This window comes from Pangasianodon hypophthalmus, chromosome 13 (genome assembly GCF_027358585.1).
Source record: "Pangasianodon hypophthalmus isolate fPanHyp1 chromosome 13, fPanHyp1.pri, whole genome shotgun sequence".
Classification (NCBI taxonomy): Eukaryota; Metazoa; Chordata; class Actinopteri; order Siluriformes; family Pangasiidae; genus Pangasianodon; species Pangasianodon hypophthalmus.
The window spans coordinates 12,135,621-12,152,935 of record NC_069722.1 but is presented as its reverse complement, the minus strand read 5'-3'; the positions used below and the strand labels follow the sequence as shown (position 1 = coordinate 12,152,935).

Sequence of the window (17,315 nt, the reverse complement as noted above, 5' to 3'; positions counted from 1 at the left end):
AACTGGTAGCTTCTCTTTCTTTTTCTTTTTTCTTTTCAGTTTTAATTAGGCTCTACATGCTAGCTCATATCAGCTCACAGAAATAGTCTCAGAGATAATTCAAGCTGCATTAAGCTTGTGCATAGTGACCACTTAGACTAAAAAACCTTAGACTACAAATCGGATTTTTTTTTTTTTCTTTTCTAATTTTTTTTTCCGCCTGTGAAAACTAGCTGATCAGTGGGAGAGTTCAGGGAAGCTCTGCTTTATTTAAAGTGTGCTTATTTTGTATTTGTTATACACACGAAGTGTTTTGAAAGCCCTATATGAGGTAGGCATAACCGTCAAACCGAAAATGCGATTTTTTTTCAACCGGAACCGAGACCGCATCGATCAAACCGCCACTTAAACAAGACGAGTGATGGAAAGAGAGAAGCACACAGCGGGAGCTGAAACACTACACGCTTTCTCTGCTAGCAGATGCACACTCCCTACTGAGACCCGACTAAAAAAAACCCGAGTTTTCATTTCTCCTGTCACGCATCCGCTTTAAGCACTTTTAAAGTTCCCTGTGAACTCAGGGAAATTCGTGCCAATTCGTAACTGTTTAGTCAGCATTGTACATTATTCAGGAATACCTAAACCACCGTGCTATTGTACGTATACATGCATATTAAACTGAAATATGATCAGCACGCGCGAGAGCGCACCTAGTTTTTCTTTCTTTCTTTCTTTCTTGCTTTTATTTTAGTGACTGTTCAGGCGACTGTTTTAAAGCAGTGGGGAAAAGAAAAACACAAAAATGTAATGATTAACAATGCAGTGACTAACAGTGACTAATAGCTCATCTCAGTATTGAATATTGATTTAAAAAAATTTTTTTAATAAATAAATCTTGTGTGGGTTTTGTGGGGTATTTTTTTTTCTTGGATCATCTAATGGAAATATTTCGTTCTTACACCATAGTCACTTTTTTTCTCTCCATGACTAATAGGAAATTCTTTTGCTTTTTAGGTTTACAAAATATAATCAGAAAATAGGTTAAGCAACTGTAATTAATATGCAGGTCAAAAGCGTAACGATTCCTGGAGCGCTCTTCAGACTACAGGCAACATTCAGACACTTTCCATGGTTTGGTCAGCATTTATATTCATATTTACTTTGTGCTTTAATACACGACAATGCTAGACCTTCAAATATCCACAAACTCTATTCACACAATACAATAAAGAACACAGGGGATAATACAGGAGGATCTTACTGGTCCCCCTGGATAAAAGGTGCCGTGCGTTGAAAGAGGCCCAGCGCCTGTACACGCGAAATCCATACTAGCGTACTACGCAGTATATAAGCACAGCACGCGCTGCACGGCAGGTTTACTATCTAGTACGCTAGTATGCAGTTTCGCACGTAGTCAATGCAGTGCGTTTAGGCGACATTGTGCGCCTTTACACCCGCACTACAGCTGACATAGGCAAACTGATACAAACTGATCTCTGGACAATTACAGATACCTTGGGAAGTAAAAAAATAAACTTCATTTTCATAGAAAATATGAATGGAAATGTATATGCTGACTATTTTCTTTTTGTTACATATTTACATATAGATTGCAAGACGTGCTGTACAGTTAGTCTAGAAATGATAGAAACATAGGCTGTTAATGGATAGATAATATTTCATAGCAATTTCATCAGCTGACCAAGAAGTACACAAGTCATCTCTGTTCTTTGAAGAAGCCTTGGTCTGTGGAGCTCTCCTTAATCGTTACAGTCAATGAGTTACTGGTTATATCTGTCACGATAATTTTCTCCATGTTATTCAGGCACGGAGTCCAGGATTCCTCGTCTTCATCTCCATGATTCTGTGGTACAGGGTATTTCGGAGACAAGTGATCGATGGGCAGGTCATCAGGCTGAAATAAACTGTTCTTGGAAAGATGTTTCCTCTTGGTGTGTGGAACTGATGGGCCACTTGAGAAGTGCTTTGTGCCATGTCCCAGAATATCATGAGCTGTTTTTCGCAGAGTGCCTCCAAGAGCAACGCCGCTACTTGATCCACAAGCGAGCTGTTTTGGAGGCTTACCGCTTTCTGCTTGAAACCTCTGAGTTAACTGGATAACACTGCAGTTGGATGTTTCTCCTGAATGATGAGCAGGCCTGGAAATTTTTGTTGGAATAAAAGATAAATGTTCATCTGCTCTCCTCTTAACAGGATCAGTGGGAGAACAACTGCTGCTAGGGGCACTAACAGGGAAACGCAACTTTGGTTTTGGTCCTCTCTTTTTTGGTGTATTAACTGCGTCCATAAGGGCGTGTGTTGGAGATACAGGAGGTCGAGATCTCCTCTCTGGCTCTGGCGATCGAACACGGACACTTTCTCCCCTGTTGACAGTGCTTGGAGGGAAGATAGTAGGTACGACTGTTCTTAGCCCTTCTCGAGCTCGAGGTGTGACAACTGGTTCTGCGACGGGGAACGAAACTCTAATCTCTCGTGACATTTCTCTTCGGAATTCGTCACTTTTGGCTTTGGCTTTAGCCTTCGCCTGTAATTATATTTTTAAAAAATGATCAGTGCATATATCCAGTTAATGTTTATTACCCAAACAAATATGTAAGCAAACTGGTTCAGGTAAGAAGACATGATTCAATCTCTTCTCAAAGATCTGCCCAGGGCTTAGATGGCAAACATGGTAAAGATGTATGTATATCAAACCCTTAATCATAAAATAACGAATAATTTCATATAACAAATTGAGATCAGACAAGGAATGGATCTCAGGTTAAAACCAAGTGGTTAAATCATTTGTTAAGGGGTGCAGTGTGTTTACACAGAAACTACATTTTCTCACCTTCAATAAGAAAGTTTCTGGTTTCGGTCCTCTCTTTTTAGGCCCATATAATTCTCTCTCCCGCTCTCTGTAAGGAAAAACACACAGTGACAGCTGTTAATCAAGAGGCAGATAGTATTTATAAGAAGACTTTGGATAATGCAGTAGAAAAGTGCACTAACCTCTCCTCGAAAGCAGCGAACAGACGTTCATCCAGAATATTTTCCTCTGGCTCCCAGGTGCTGTATCTGTAACGAAAATGTGCATCAATACCACCAACGCAGTTTTACAAAAAAAAAAAAAAAAACACACACACACACAAACAAACAAACAAAAAAAAACTAAGCATTCAGTTTAAACGAACCGTGAGTAATCTGCATCTAACACACCAGCAAGTGAATCAGCTCATACTTTCCGTGAATTAGCGACTATGCTAACCCCACAGTTGGCCATATAACGTCAGCTAACGTTTTAGCACCGAGTACCGAAGCCCGTTACGCACCGCTTCGGGTTCTGAACTGCTAGCATTCAGCTTAGTAGCAGCTTCTACCGTTAGCGTTAGCGGACTAGACAAATACCAGTGCAGCAGCTCGCCTCCATGACACACAGGGTTTGTGCTACTCACTTCTGAGACCAGCCTTTCCATTTCACCAGATACTCCATCCGCCCCTGCAAGAGAACGCATGACAGCTAAAACACGGCCAGTCAATTAGCATGCTAGGCTCGCTAGCTAGCTAGCTTTCAACGTTCAACTTGCCAAACCTTCAGGACATGAACGAATCTCAAACCTTCGTTATAACAAAAGCAAACACAGTGTAGCAAACAGCAAAAGTTCTACACATACTCTTCTTATGCGTCGCTTGATGATGGATTCGGCCGCGAAAACCCTCTCCCCGACGGCGGAGAGCTCCATGTTTACTTCTGTCCCACGGTTTTTTTCTCCGCCACAACCTCGGCCAGTATGATCACGGACAGCCCATAATACTCGTTGAAGAGACGTCATCACGTTCTAAATTGTTGCCATGGGACCGGAGTCGGTGGGACCGTATTTGGATAAGTCTATTGGTCGAGTCGTTGCTACGCGAATGTAGTTGCTAAGGGAGGGGAGGAGCCACGCTGTCTTTTCGAGGAAGTGACGAACCATAAAATAGCGCTTAAGGTTGAGTACAGCTCGGTGGAAATTTGGCTGTCGTTCATGTTTTTAAATTTGGTTGCAGGGCGAAGTTTAATTTCGGTTGCCTTTGAAAAACAAAGGAGAAAAAAACATGGATCAGGCAGCCCACGCTCAGTTTTGTTTTAGGCCCATTAGCCTGTTTGTCGTCAAATGTGCCCTGCAGTGCTGAATAAACAAGCAGCCCGGGTTACACAGAGCCACTGGTCACATTTACACTGCCAACACAGCACTATTTCGTTCAGGGTTCAGGTGTCTGTCCCCTACATTTTGGAGTGTTCTTGGTAACAGTGTGAATGTTCACAGTCTAATGTTTTTGTTAATAATAATAACAATAATAATAAAAGTATAGGTGACTTTATGAGTGCTTGTATGTGGCCACTCTTTTAATCTGGCCACATGTTTATCTACAGCCTAAAGTTTACACATTATACTGATCAAAAGCTGTACACATTTTTTCCAAAATCATTTTCTTTCGTTTATGTTTTGAGTAAATAGACATAAGCCTAGATTTTACTAGGCCCATACCATATTAAAAATAAATTAAATCCAGTCATTGCTTTCTCTGTAACACGTTGCCTTGTCATGTCGGGCTCTGATTCTCAAGAATTTCTCAATTATTGTGACATTCACAGACCTGCTGATTACTGAGTTAAAACATCTCACTCAGCATAAAACTGGAGCTGAGACTGTGCTGAAATCCCGGCTTTGTTAAAACCAGAATAATCCTGAAGAGCCTTACAGCTGATGCGCATGGGACGTTCAGTAAAACTATAATAGCTACATAACGAATTGCTAGTCATGGACAAATTGTGATTATTATATATTTTTGAGTAACTGATGTTAAGTAGGTTATAACCTAAAAACAAGGTCAGTAGAAAAGAGTATTCAAATAAATAGCCTGTTTATTCTCAGCGGGTCTCACGAAATAATTAAAGATAAAAAAAATCAACAACAACAAGAACAACAAGAACAACAACAATAATAATAATAATAATAATAATAATAATAATAATAATAATAATTTATAATAATAAATATTATTATAATTATTGTTGTTGCTGTTGTTGTTATTAGTACACATTAATTTTCTATTTAATAGCTATTGCTGTAAATTACAGTTCTTATTATTGTGGAAAAATTTAGAGGACACAGTGGATAAACAGCAAACTCAGTGGTTGTTCTGTATTGCTTGTTTTTCTTTACGAGGCCCGTTTTTGGCCCCCGCTAATGAAAGTCTTTAGTGGGGAGATGCGACCTATACATATATATATATATATATATATATATATATATATATATATATATATATATATATATATATATATATATGGAAAGAATTTTACTTATTATTTATTTATTTATTTATTTTTTACTTTTTTTTTTTTTAAGAATCCATATATTCTTTCAGGTCTTATTTAATCTGAAATGCAGAGATGCGCTACAGTATCCCGAATATTAGGATTTAATGAATATATTACTGTTACAGTCAGTAATTAATTATAGTTGACTATTATCATAATGTCAGAACGCTAAATAATTAAGTAATTGATTAAACTGTAGAGACATTTCAGGATTAGCTCAGTGTTTAGCCTTTATGCCACTGAGGTCGGTGTTTAAAACACCCTTTCTGAAATCAGCAGGAAGCTGTAAAGGCACAAGTGTGTGTGCGATGCAGAGGTTATTTACAGATGAGTGTTTCGTTAGAAAATTTCGATTACACCGGGGGATTTTTATATACATTTAAAACTAGAGCATTGGGTCAGCAAAAAATAACGTTTTGCATTGTTTTTTGTTTTTTTTTAGTTACGTCAGCTGCTGGTAGAATAAGCTTTTGACCATATTTTAAAAAAATAAATAAATAAATTTCAGATATGAAATTAATATCTGTCAACATGACTACAGGTTTTTACTTTGACAGCTTGTGAAAATCAAATTGTCCAAAGTAGGTTTTTTTACACTAATATCTGAAAGCATAAAGAGTTGTGTCATCAAAAAGAATTGTGCTGTAAGATTTTTGAGTTATCCCAACAGCTGTTAGAGTTGTCAATAAAAAAATTGTTGCACATTTTAAACTCTGGATGAACAAAAAGAACTTGTGAGTCTGTTTGTGCAGGTCTCTGAGGAAAAACTATACATATAAAAACACAACCCCAATTCTATGACAAGTCTTGAAGTGCAACACACCCAGATTTTTCAGACACATTTTTTTGCAAGCTTACCATGAACTGATTAAGATTTAAAAAAAATAAATAAATAAACTATCAAGTATTAAAGTCATATGTGATTTTAAACAGTAAAGACCTCAGAGTGACCCAGAAGTGTAATTTAAAAAAAAAGAAAGAAAGAAAGAAAGAAAGAAAGAAAGGAAGAAAGAAAGAAAGAAAGAAAGAAAGAAAGAAAGAAAAGAACATGCTGCAAAATTGACTCATTTCCTATTAAAGGTTTAGAATCAAATAAATAACATATTATTAAGTATCATGTCAAAACTTGTTTGGTTTGGAGTAATATTAACTAAAATGTAAATAACTCTGATTATGATGATTATATTTAGAGCGACATGAAAAATGGCATGAAGCTACATGATGCACTGAACCTTTCTATGGCATTTAAGTGAAAGACCAAGCCCATGCCCCAAACAGTACCTTTGACAAATTCTATACTTTGCATTAAATAAATAAATAAATAAATAATTTTTATTTTAATAATACAGCACACAGTGGAAATCTACTGTAATATATTACATTAATGGCTGTTTCATCCCCTCTCTTTTGCTTGTCTTGCTCTTGTGCTACAGCTACACTGCAGGACAGACTTGTGCTGGATGTTTTTTAGCTCACTAACAAAATTCTGAGTCAATGCAAATTATTGTAAGAATAAAATTACCTCTTCCGATCACCTGCTGCTCACACAGCCGCAAAACGCGCAGAGTAATCACAGCAGTCGAAAACAAAAAACACCCAAATCGTAAAGAAAATCTGAGTGTAACTGTACTAACACTGAGGCTGTGCATGAGCACGCGCTTTGCGTTTGTGTGAAAACTAGCCCAGTCCGGGCTTGAAAAGTGGGCGGGGCGAATTCAGACCAAAGTATAGAGAAGTCATAAGCTGCCGAACAAATTTAATGAAGTTAGCAGAAATTCCAATTTTGTTCTTTATCATTTCATCAAATATTTTAAGCTCGGGTTTCTCATTGTGTATTGAAACAACACAATGCTATTTATAATTTGTGTCATCTGAATTCAATAAAAATAACGAAATCACAGATTACAAACGAAATCTAACAATATCATAGAAGTTTTTTTATTATTATTATTATTATTATTTTTATATCATAAAAATACATATCCTTATCGGCTAAAGGTCCTCTGATTTCGTTTTTTTTTTTAATACCAGCGTTTTGCTGAGAATTATTTTGTCCATTTAAACTGGTGTAATGGTTAATTACGGGTTAATGATGAACACAAAGCCGGTCTGCGATTATGAATTAACAATCAATAAAAAATAATAGTCTGATAAACACATTGAAATAAGCGCAGAAATATCTTGATTAAAATGATAACCGGAACAAATGATATGCAGAGCAAATAATTATATATCTAAAGCTTCAAAGATTTATCCTAGTCTAGACATAATAGTAAAAAGGTAAAAAGACACCGACAAATACATAGCACTGACAAATAATAAATAATATCCCATCTAAATAATCATTTCATCCACATTCTGAGTATGAAAATGAAATACAATAGCAGGCAAACTGCTGCGAAAATGAAGCATTAAGCCCATGAAGCAGTCAGATAACAACTAAAAAAAAAAAAAAGACTAAAATGAGAGCGAACAAAGCATAGTGGTAGGTATATTAATGTTTGCATGACAGCTCTGTATCGTATGTGGGTATGTGGGTATGTGTGTGTGTGTGTGTGTGTGTTATTGATTTTTAAGCTATATGACCTAGTGCGAATGGAGAAACAAAGAGATGTACAGAACAAAGACGCTGACATAAAAATCTTTATGTCGGGAAAAATATAATGCCTCACAGAAATGAGCAAAATGATGTAAAAATAATAATTGTACTGTCTGATTTTAATAACCCGCGCGTTTAATGCGGAACTGATTTGTTCTTAGTTGTTTGTAGAGGATTGCAAAGCTGTGGATATGGATGTAATATGGATGTATATATGTATACACACACACACACACACACACACACACACATATATATATATATATATATATATATATATATATATATATATATATATGGCTGTAGTGGCTGTATATGGCTGTGCTAGTCCAGCTGTAAAAATATCACTGGCTGACTTTTAACCCATCTGTGGATCCGCCCTCGGAAAAAAAAATAACAGCTTATAGAAAACCTTAATGGCAGCAAAAATGCTTCAAACATGATTAAAATATGAATAACAATATCAATAAATCCAGTCGTGGATATGACAAACTTGACATATAGGCTATAGCCTGCCTTCCAGCATGCTGCTACAGGACTCACCTGCCAAAAATCTACCTGCTGTAAACAGCTTTTTGCTTATTGCTGTAAGTCTGTATTTTATGGGACTTTTCTTTCTTTCTTTTTTTCTTCCAGTCTATCTCGTAAGAAATCATTTGTTTTTAGGTTAGTTATCCTTTCACCAAAGCAAGTAATTTTCCGGGGAAAAGAAAACGAATGCAACTAAAATATGAGTATTAAAAAAAACAACCTAAAACGTGATGCTGCATGTGTGTATGTCTGCATTCTGCCCAAAAAAAAAAACCTAAAACGTGATGCTGCATGTGTGTATGTCTGCATTCTGCCCAAAAAAAAAACCTAAAACGTGATGCTGCATGTGTGTATGTCTGCATTCTGCCCAAAAAAAAAAAAAAACGCACAGATGCATGCACGTGCATGACATAGCATGTCAGCCCTGGTAATCCTGGACACAAAGAATAAAAATACACCACGCATTGAGGTGAACAATTAATTACTGTGGGCTTTTAGCTGGGACTTGGGCTAGCTAATTTCACTGAATAGGAAGCGCACGTGCGGTGTTGATAGCAGTATATCCCCTGTGTTCATTAATGCATCGCCTCTTCGATGCTCTAGTCTATATATGGTCTGTCCGTGCGGTCTTCAGCTGCTTGATGTCATTCCAGGTTCATTTCTTGCCCACACACACACACACACACACACACGACGGCGTCAGCCTGGCGCGTTATTTATACAACCTACGTTCAGTGATGTGAATAAGCGCGTGAGGAGGACAGCCATTTTCTTTTCTCAGGCTGCGCCAACATTTTCGGCCGCTTTAAAAATGGTTGCCCTGATTAACGTTTCGCGGCGTGCCGACAAAGCAGCGTGAGCATTACACGTCTCTCTGAGCGCTTCAGCAACGTGTTAGTGACAAGCTAGAAGCTGTAAAAATGGCTGAAATGTAGTACACACGAGCGGAACTCAGTGAAATGGAGGTAACTTTGAGACAGCAGAGCTCAGCCCGTCCCTTTCCCGATACTAAACCCAGACTGCGGCTTAAGAGTCAGAGCCGCGTCGGAAAAAATACAGCCTATATATACACTCCTAGTATCACTTCACACACTAATGAGACTATTTAAGGCTGTTTCAATTGAACAAGCCACATCCAAGTGTATACACCGCCCTGGAAATAGTGTCTCTCTGTGTCTTTTAAATGTCAAACATCCAAGATGTCTATTTATCTTCTGACCAAAGCAAAGAGAATTTGCGGTTATTTTACATCCTGTTAACAGCTTCTGCTGAAGGCTCTCCAAATCGAATATCCCACAGGCTTATCTGCATAGAGTTCATTTCAGGGTAATTATAATAAAACTGCCCTGGGACTTTTCATTTCGTTTCCCCTTGATATCTCTTACGTCCATGATCCTACTTCTGTAAAAGTCATTAATCAGCTTAAATCAGCCTCTTCACTTAATATGGACTTGGACTCGGTTGATATGGAGAATGCAGAAGAATTCAATTCAGTGCACTATGCACTCACAGGAACAGCATGCTTAACTATGCCTTTTACTTCTGAGTTAAGAGCGAGTCTTTAATAAGGAGGTTCATTTCTGTTCACTGAACTCATTTTTGTTTAGATCAACCAGATCAACTTTTATTAGGCATGGTGCTCTTCATGCATACTTAGCCATTTTTGTAATGTAGCTGCACGCGGAAGACTTTATTGAAACAACAGCTGGTAACATCTGGATCAAACTTGAATGCTCTGTAGAAAAAGTGGCCACGGCGTTACTCTAAAGATATGGAGCAGGTTAATGAGCAAAGAATGACATAGACATACTGAGTTACCAAACAATATAAAATCAAAAATCAGTTTAGTGCATATTTTAATTTAAATTTTTTTTTTCATTTTTCTGTTTCTTCTAGTCACAACTGAAGCACTACTCCAAGGATCAGCCATGCATTTCCCTTCCTGAATGCTGTTATTAAGTTATTAAGAGATATATTTTCATTCTTACATGCTTTTTTCGAACTACTACAGATTCTATGTAGAAAATTACTGACTGGCTACACAAAAAAGAAAATCTTGGCATGGATCTTTTTTTTTTAATGAAGGTTACTGTAATTCTATATTAATGGTTACTGTAATTCTGTATGTGTGTCATAACATGTTTTCCATTTAGGAATGTGACATTTCACCAAAATGTGTCTAAAATCACATGTGTATGTGTTATGTGGTGGAACATATGGCACACATTAAGCAGTAATGCCACATTAATTACTCATGTTTGGACTGTATAGTGCATTACCACATGTGAATGATGTGAAGAGTGTGGATATCACATTACAGACTTGCTATAAATGAAGCACCTCAATGCAAATCTGTTGCCAAATGATCCTAAACAAGTCTGGCTTTTGTTGTTCCCATTCCGTATAGATTTATACGGTTAAGACTGTATACTGTTTCTGCTAAGAAACTGCTGTTCCCTTTAGGTCCATGTAACTCTTTCCAAGTTTTAGGCCTAAGGCTTTAATTAATGAGAGGGTTTGTCGGTGGTAGGAGACTTCTGAATTATTGTTCAAGCAGGCTGTGATGGGAATCCATGTGTGATTGTGCTTATTTTGAACAGGGCTGCCAGTCACTGATAAGCTCTCAACGTGGTGTGGAGAACACTGAAATGTCAAGCTTCAGGCTACTAATAACTCAGAGTACCTTTTAAAGTTGAACTGAAGCTCCAGGGTTGATGGAACATCACACACAAAATAACGTTTTCTTAGGTGTGTCCTTGTGTTTTGTACGCCCACGTGTATTTACGTGTATTTAACAGCATATTTTTTTAATAACCAAAAAGACAGCACACAAGTTCTGAAACATCATGACAAGATTTATTAAAGTTGGGTTTTGTTAATGTTTTTTTTTTTTTAAATAATTGCAACGGTATTGTGTGTATCGGAGGGCAGTTACTTAAATTAACAACATTTTTGATACATGTGAATAGGAGTGGACTCCCTCTGTTGTCATACTGGCAATTATCACAGGCACATAGTTTAAGATCTGCAAAACTAAACTGCTAAATGAAACAGTGAATCAACCACATCTCTGTCTGAATGAACTTATCCGCCTTTCTAAAATATCATTGATGATCAAAGCACCAAATATTTCATGGTCTTGTTTTTGGCATTGATGCATTTGTTGTGCTTCTAGTAATCAAGCCAAATCTATTGACCACGTCTATATCGATAGATTTGTCAGTTCCACGGATAAAGGTCTTTCATAACTACAGTCACGAGTGTTAAGTCAGGTCCACTCAAAAAGCCTGATACATTTACTGTCTGGATATGGTACTGGCTATGATTGTTTCACTACAATAAGCTTTGTAAAATATTGATACACTATTATTATTACTTTGTTCATTTAAGGCAAATTTAGACTCTAATGTTGACTACAGCATATTCTGCATTTTCCCATAACATATTACTTCAACTAAGTAATACACTTTAGCAGCAGTTTTACAATATTATGTGCTACAGGGTTACAAATTGTCTAAAATAAATTGTTTGGTCATACATTGTTATTAGTACGTCACACCAAAAATATAGACAGTTAAGAAAAAGCATGGCATAAAAATAAGAACCATTTCAGCAGTTAAATATGAAGTAATATGTAGACTCTCAGGAAACGTTTCTATACTCACACAGAAAAAAAAAAGACGTGATGGTGTACAAATTAATCAGTATGACATTTAACCACAGTATGAAAGGGAGGATCTACCCTGTTGATCAGTGTCATTTAGGCCTTCTTCAAAGTATCTTAACTTATGACAAAGTGCAGCTTACACATTCAATGGGTAGGTAAATATAACCAAATGAGCAAACAGTGGTGTGTCTGATTGAGGCTATTTCAACATTGCACAGCAAAGACCTGTATCTTTCACAACAGAACTATGCAGCAATGCAAGTGTGGCCTTAAGCAAAATATATATTAAAAATAAAAAAAAACTCTGCAAAACACCCTGAATATCCATCTGACATTAGAATAAGCTCAACTCTAACTGCCTAAAATGGCACAGACTCGTTTGCAAGAAAAGTGTAATATTGTAAAACCATGTGTCTGCACTGTGTTTGCAAAGAAGTACAATCTTTAAAAAGAGATGGTTCAAATAGTGCTCAACATGAAGCACACAAGTCCATGTAACGGCCATTTCCGTTTAGTAAGTAAGTGCTTGTTCAGTGATGCATTAACAACCTCTTAAGCTCAGCATGTCCTCCCATATTGATTTCTTCAGAGTACAAACTGTACCTGTCTTTAAACATTCAAAACACTCCATTTTATTCTGTGCATGTACAGGCCTTAACAAATTCCAAGTGAAATAAAAAAAAAAACCTACACTGCAAAAAAAAGAAAACATTTCTTTTCTATACATGACAAATTATAGATACATATGTACAGAATTCTTCTAATAATTACATATCTACAAATCCATATAAGTATCAGAAGTCCTCAGTGTATCAAATTGAAGGCTGTTAAATGGAGACGTATTCCTTAAAGGTCACAGTCAGACAGTTTGTGGTGACATCCGTAATGATGATATTACCTGAAAATGGCTTAAAATAGCTGACTGGTTCTTCCGACTTTTCTGAAGTCTCAGGTGCGTCGTCCACTGCTACGTGGGACTCTGTGGGAGCTTCTGCATGTAACCTAGTCCTCCCACAGCTTAAGTCGATTGGTTCATCAGGAATGGTGTCAGTAACGGTGTAGTTGTAGCCCCCACTGGTGATTTGGCCAGAACAGTGCAGGTCTATAGGTTCCCTCTGAGGGGAATCGACGACCGGATTGGGAGCACTGATACTTCTGGAGCTGAGGAACCTCTTACAATCACTTGCAGCCTTGTTAGGTTCTGACAGGTTCCGTTTACGATGGCTGAGATGGTGGTTGGTGGAGTCCTTTTGTGATGGAGCATCCTCCCCAACTGATATGGGTGAAGAGCTAGTTTTGGTGGACAGTTGCACAGAGTGACTGTGTGATAAATTGATTTTATTCACCTCTTTTTCTGTTCTGTGACCTGCCTCAGTGTTCAATTTTGCTTTTGAGAGCTCAAACTTTTTGTGGGGCACTTTGTGAACAAATTCACTGGTAATACATGCACTGTCTCCTGAGTGGTTAGGAGCACCATTCTCCTGCCCTGGTGTCACTTTTACAAGTTTGGCTGCATTGCCATTTATGGTCTCCTCAGTTTGTTTTGGTTTCTCTGTTCCGGGAGAATCCCTGTTTTTCACTTTAGAAGGCTGGACCCCATTATCCATGTACTTGCTCATGACAATGACAATTCGGCCATTTTTGTTTTTGTTCCTGATGATCTTCATCTTACTGCTGATGCCACTGGAAAGCAGGGGATCTTTCGAGGTTGTCTTTACCGTTTGGTCTTCTTTGTTAGCGGGAATAAGCAGTTGCTTATGCTCCACGGATAGATCTTTCACTTTATTCAAGCTACCAGTGTCCTTGTCACGCACCCATTTCTGTTGCAAGGCTGGAGGGAGGTTCCATCCTTTAATAGATGGGTCATGCCCTTTAACCTCCTTAGGCTTTGTGGTTTGCTGGTCATACATCTTAGGGTCTGGTTGGTAATGATGGTGTTTCTTGCTGTTTAGCTGATAGAAGTGCTTCTTCTTGCCATTGGTGTGAGCTTCTGCCGGGATCTCCTTGCTGTTGGGCTGGTACTGGTGATGTTTTTTGCTATTGAGCTGGTAATGCTGAGGCTGTGACCGGTGCATCTGAAGTGAATCCACTTTGAACTGGTTCTCCTCATCCAGTGATGTCTCCTGAAGATCAGCAAGGATGCTGGACCTCCGTGCAAACGCAGGTAACTGGAATAAAGGGAGGAACCAGTAAATGAAAACTGGAGTGACAGTTCTCTGCTCCTGTATTTACCACACATATCTGGCTTTGAACCAATGCAATACTAGACACGGAGATAGGCTGCAAGAGATAGATCTGCACTTTAAGTGTAAGCTGCACAGCAGTAGTTATACATTATGCATCTATGACACTATCATTTGTCTTCCAGCAGCTCAGGGCATTAGGAGAGAGGCACACCAAAGAGGGGATTAGTCATTCGTAGTAAAATGCTACCATTCTTCACAGATAGCAAGAAAAATATATCCTTAACATAAATAACTTGCAACCATTATCTTAATGTCTTAAAAAGTACTACAACTATTATGTCAGAATAAATTTAATTTAGACAACTAAATCTTACCTGGATCAGAAGATGTTTGGGTTTAGGTCCTCGTTTGCGATATCCCATTTGCTGCTCCTGTCTCTCTCTAAAACCAAACACATTAATGTTGTGAGACACTGTACGAAGACTACTTCCTTTAGAAGACTAATCAGTGGCAATTGCTTGAAGATTAACTGGCAAACTTTTAATCATATGCAGGATAATGCCTTACTTTACTCACTTTTCAACTGTATAATTCAGTAGGATTGTGTTTGACCTTGCAGTCTACTGCTGATATTCTTGAGAAACAACACTGACTGTTTTAGATAAGCACTGACACAAACAAGATAGAAGATATATAAAACATTCCTTCTGATCAGTCATATATGACACAAATAAAAATAGACTATGGCCATGAGGAACTTTGATTGGACTTGGCGAAATAGGTTATTGCACTCTTAAGATTCAAGATTGTTCGAAGATCTCTGTCCTTTCATGACTCCCTGACATGTTCCACTCACTTGAGAAATAAAACAGACTGAGTTAGTAGTGGTTAACAAAAACATAAAATGAGATCTAATAATGAGATATCCATGGCAGTTTTACCACTGAACATACTCTCATGTCAGTTATTCCCTTGGTCAAAGATGTGTACACAAAACACTGTCAGTAAACTTGCTATGAAAGTTCCACACCAGCTATCTCAATAAAGAGAAAATAAATAGGGTGGAAGGTTTCCTGATAGGCTCTCTTTTGCATATTTGTCTCATTTTGTTAGCTCTCATTCTCTCTGAACTTTCTTCTTAATATTATTCTGAAAGTTCCTGTGATATAGTCTGCCATATCTTTAAACTGTTAGCATGACAGTTATTTCTCTCTTGGGTGCCATGTTACCTTTCCCTACTGCCGTCAGATAATAAATAACATGTCTTCACCCTTTCTCTTTTGTCATAAAAGTGTTATTCTACATTGTTCGACTTTTCCACATGCCCTGAAATAGCATTAGTGAAGGAGTGTTTGGTATATAAACAATGTGAAAACGCTAAGCACGGCGCGCATCAAGGGAGGCTTTGTAGTCGTTAGGCCTCGCTGAAGGGGCTGCAATCAATCTTCCACTCTAGAGCCTGAGACAGGCTGCAGTCTGAGCTCGCCCCGCCCCCCATGACCATATAAGGACATGGGCTCAAGTTCACTTAACCCGGCTTTCACTCTCACCTGTTTTGGAAGGCGACGAGAAGGCGCGGGTCGAGGATGTTCTCCTCCGGTTCCCATGTGTTGTATCTGTCAAGAAAAAAAATCAGCATGAAAACAAACAAGCTAGAATGCATAAAATGCAGCGACGGAGAAAAAAAAAAACAAAACAAAATACCCATTCCATGCGTTTAAACGCAATCTTACTCAACGAATAATTAAACTCAGTATATTTTCAAAAGGGAGTATTCAGTATATAGTCGAAATGTATCAATTTTGTCACGATGATGTGGGAATACAATATGCAAAATAATGCTGTGCCTCTCGATTCGGAGCTGCAGGAATATTTGGTGTAGTCAACCCAAAAAGCAAAGCGACGTGGTGGCCATGTTAACGTGTTACCATCCGCGCGAGCTGACTTGCACGAGGATCCTCTGGCTATGCACAAATCATTCAACTCGCATAACATGGCAGAAGCTTACCCCCTTCTTTAAGCCTGCATAAATTAGTGATGGAATCCGTGGCTCCGTTTGAAACACACACACACACACACACAACCCTCGCGCTAACAGCTCGCGCGCGCTGCGCGCCACACACACACACACACACACACACACACACACACTACACTACACGCCAGATTTTCAAAAAAAACATCTACTCGAGCAAAGGCAGTGAGTGCAGATCTAGAAAAGAAGCACTCACCTCGGCGACCATCCTCTCCACTTCACCAGATATTCGGTTCTACCCTGCGATCGCAAAAGAATCATGTTTAAAACACACACACACACACACACACAGCACTCTCGTAGTCTTTTGCACGAATCCAGATTTTTCTTTTCTTTTCTTTTTTTTTTTTACCTTCCGTATGCGCTTCTTCTCGATGCCCTCCACCGCGAAGACGTGCTCTCCGACGGCAGGTAGATCCATGTCTCGCTCCGAGGCGTGCGAAGCGAGAGCGCGATTTTCTCCCCTCTCTCTTCTCGTTCAACCGTTGATGCTTTAGCAGTAATTCTTTTTTTTTTTTTGGTGAGTTTTACAGCCACTGTGGCTGAGATGAATTCTTTCGCGAACCCTCCCTCCCTCTCCCTTGCGCTCTCTCTCTCCCTCTCCCTGACCCTTGCTCGTATTTCGGTGCTCGTTAGCGGTAAGCGGCTGAAATACACTCACTGCTGTTGCTACAGAAAATAGTTCGCGCAATAGCCAGGCAGGCGCGTGACGTCAGAGCCAGGAGGAGGAGGAGGAGGAGGAGGGAGGCTCAACTGAAACCCCACGAGTGCAGAGAGCCGAGCTGCTGCGCACAACTGCATGACTAAATATCTTTCTGCTGCTGCTGCTGCTTGCTTCAGGACGATTAATCCATGCACACACTTCATTGCTTGCAAATGCAAGCACATAGACCTAATAAACAGATAGACTCAGCTGCATAGGCATAACCTAGTTTAACACACACACAAAAAAA

General features: G+C 38.6%; 2 protein-coding genes across 2 annotated transcripts; both read right to left on the bottom strand.

Moving 5' to 3' along the window:
- Nucleotides 1–1,108: 1,108 nt before the first annotated feature.
- Nucleotides 1,109–3,808, bottom strand: cbx8a (chromobox homolog 8a (Pc class homolog, Drosophila)). Its single transcript, XM_026916600.3, has 5 exons — nucleotides 3,654–3,808; nucleotides 3,435–3,478; nucleotides 2,992–3,057; nucleotides 2,831–2,897; nucleotides 1,109–2,524 (listed from the first exon to the last, which is right to left on the bottom strand). The coding sequence occupies exons 1-5, from the start codon at nucleotides 3,720–3,722 to the stop codon at nucleotides 1,697–1,699; spliced, it is 1,074 nt and encodes a 357-aa protein (XP_026772401.3). The 5' UTR covers nucleotides 3,723–3,808; the 3' UTR covers nucleotides 1,109–1,696.
- A 7,500-nt stretch (nucleotides 3,809–11,308) lies between these two features.
- cbx4 (chromobox homolog 4 (Pc class homolog, Drosophila)) lies at nucleotides 11,309–17,046 on the bottom strand. The gene is made up of 5 exons (XM_026916598.3): nucleotides 16,715–17,046; nucleotides 16,559–16,602; nucleotides 15,878–15,943; nucleotides 14,702–14,768; nucleotides 11,309–14,309 (listed from the first exon to the last, which is right to left on the bottom strand). The coding sequence occupies exons 1-5, from the start codon at nucleotides 16,781–16,783 to the stop codon at nucleotides 12,969–12,971; spliced, it is 1,587 nt and encodes a 528-aa protein (XP_026772399.1). The 5' UTR covers nucleotides 16,784–17,046; the 3' UTR covers nucleotides 11,309–12,968.
- Nucleotides 17,047–17,315: the final 269 nt, after the last annotated feature.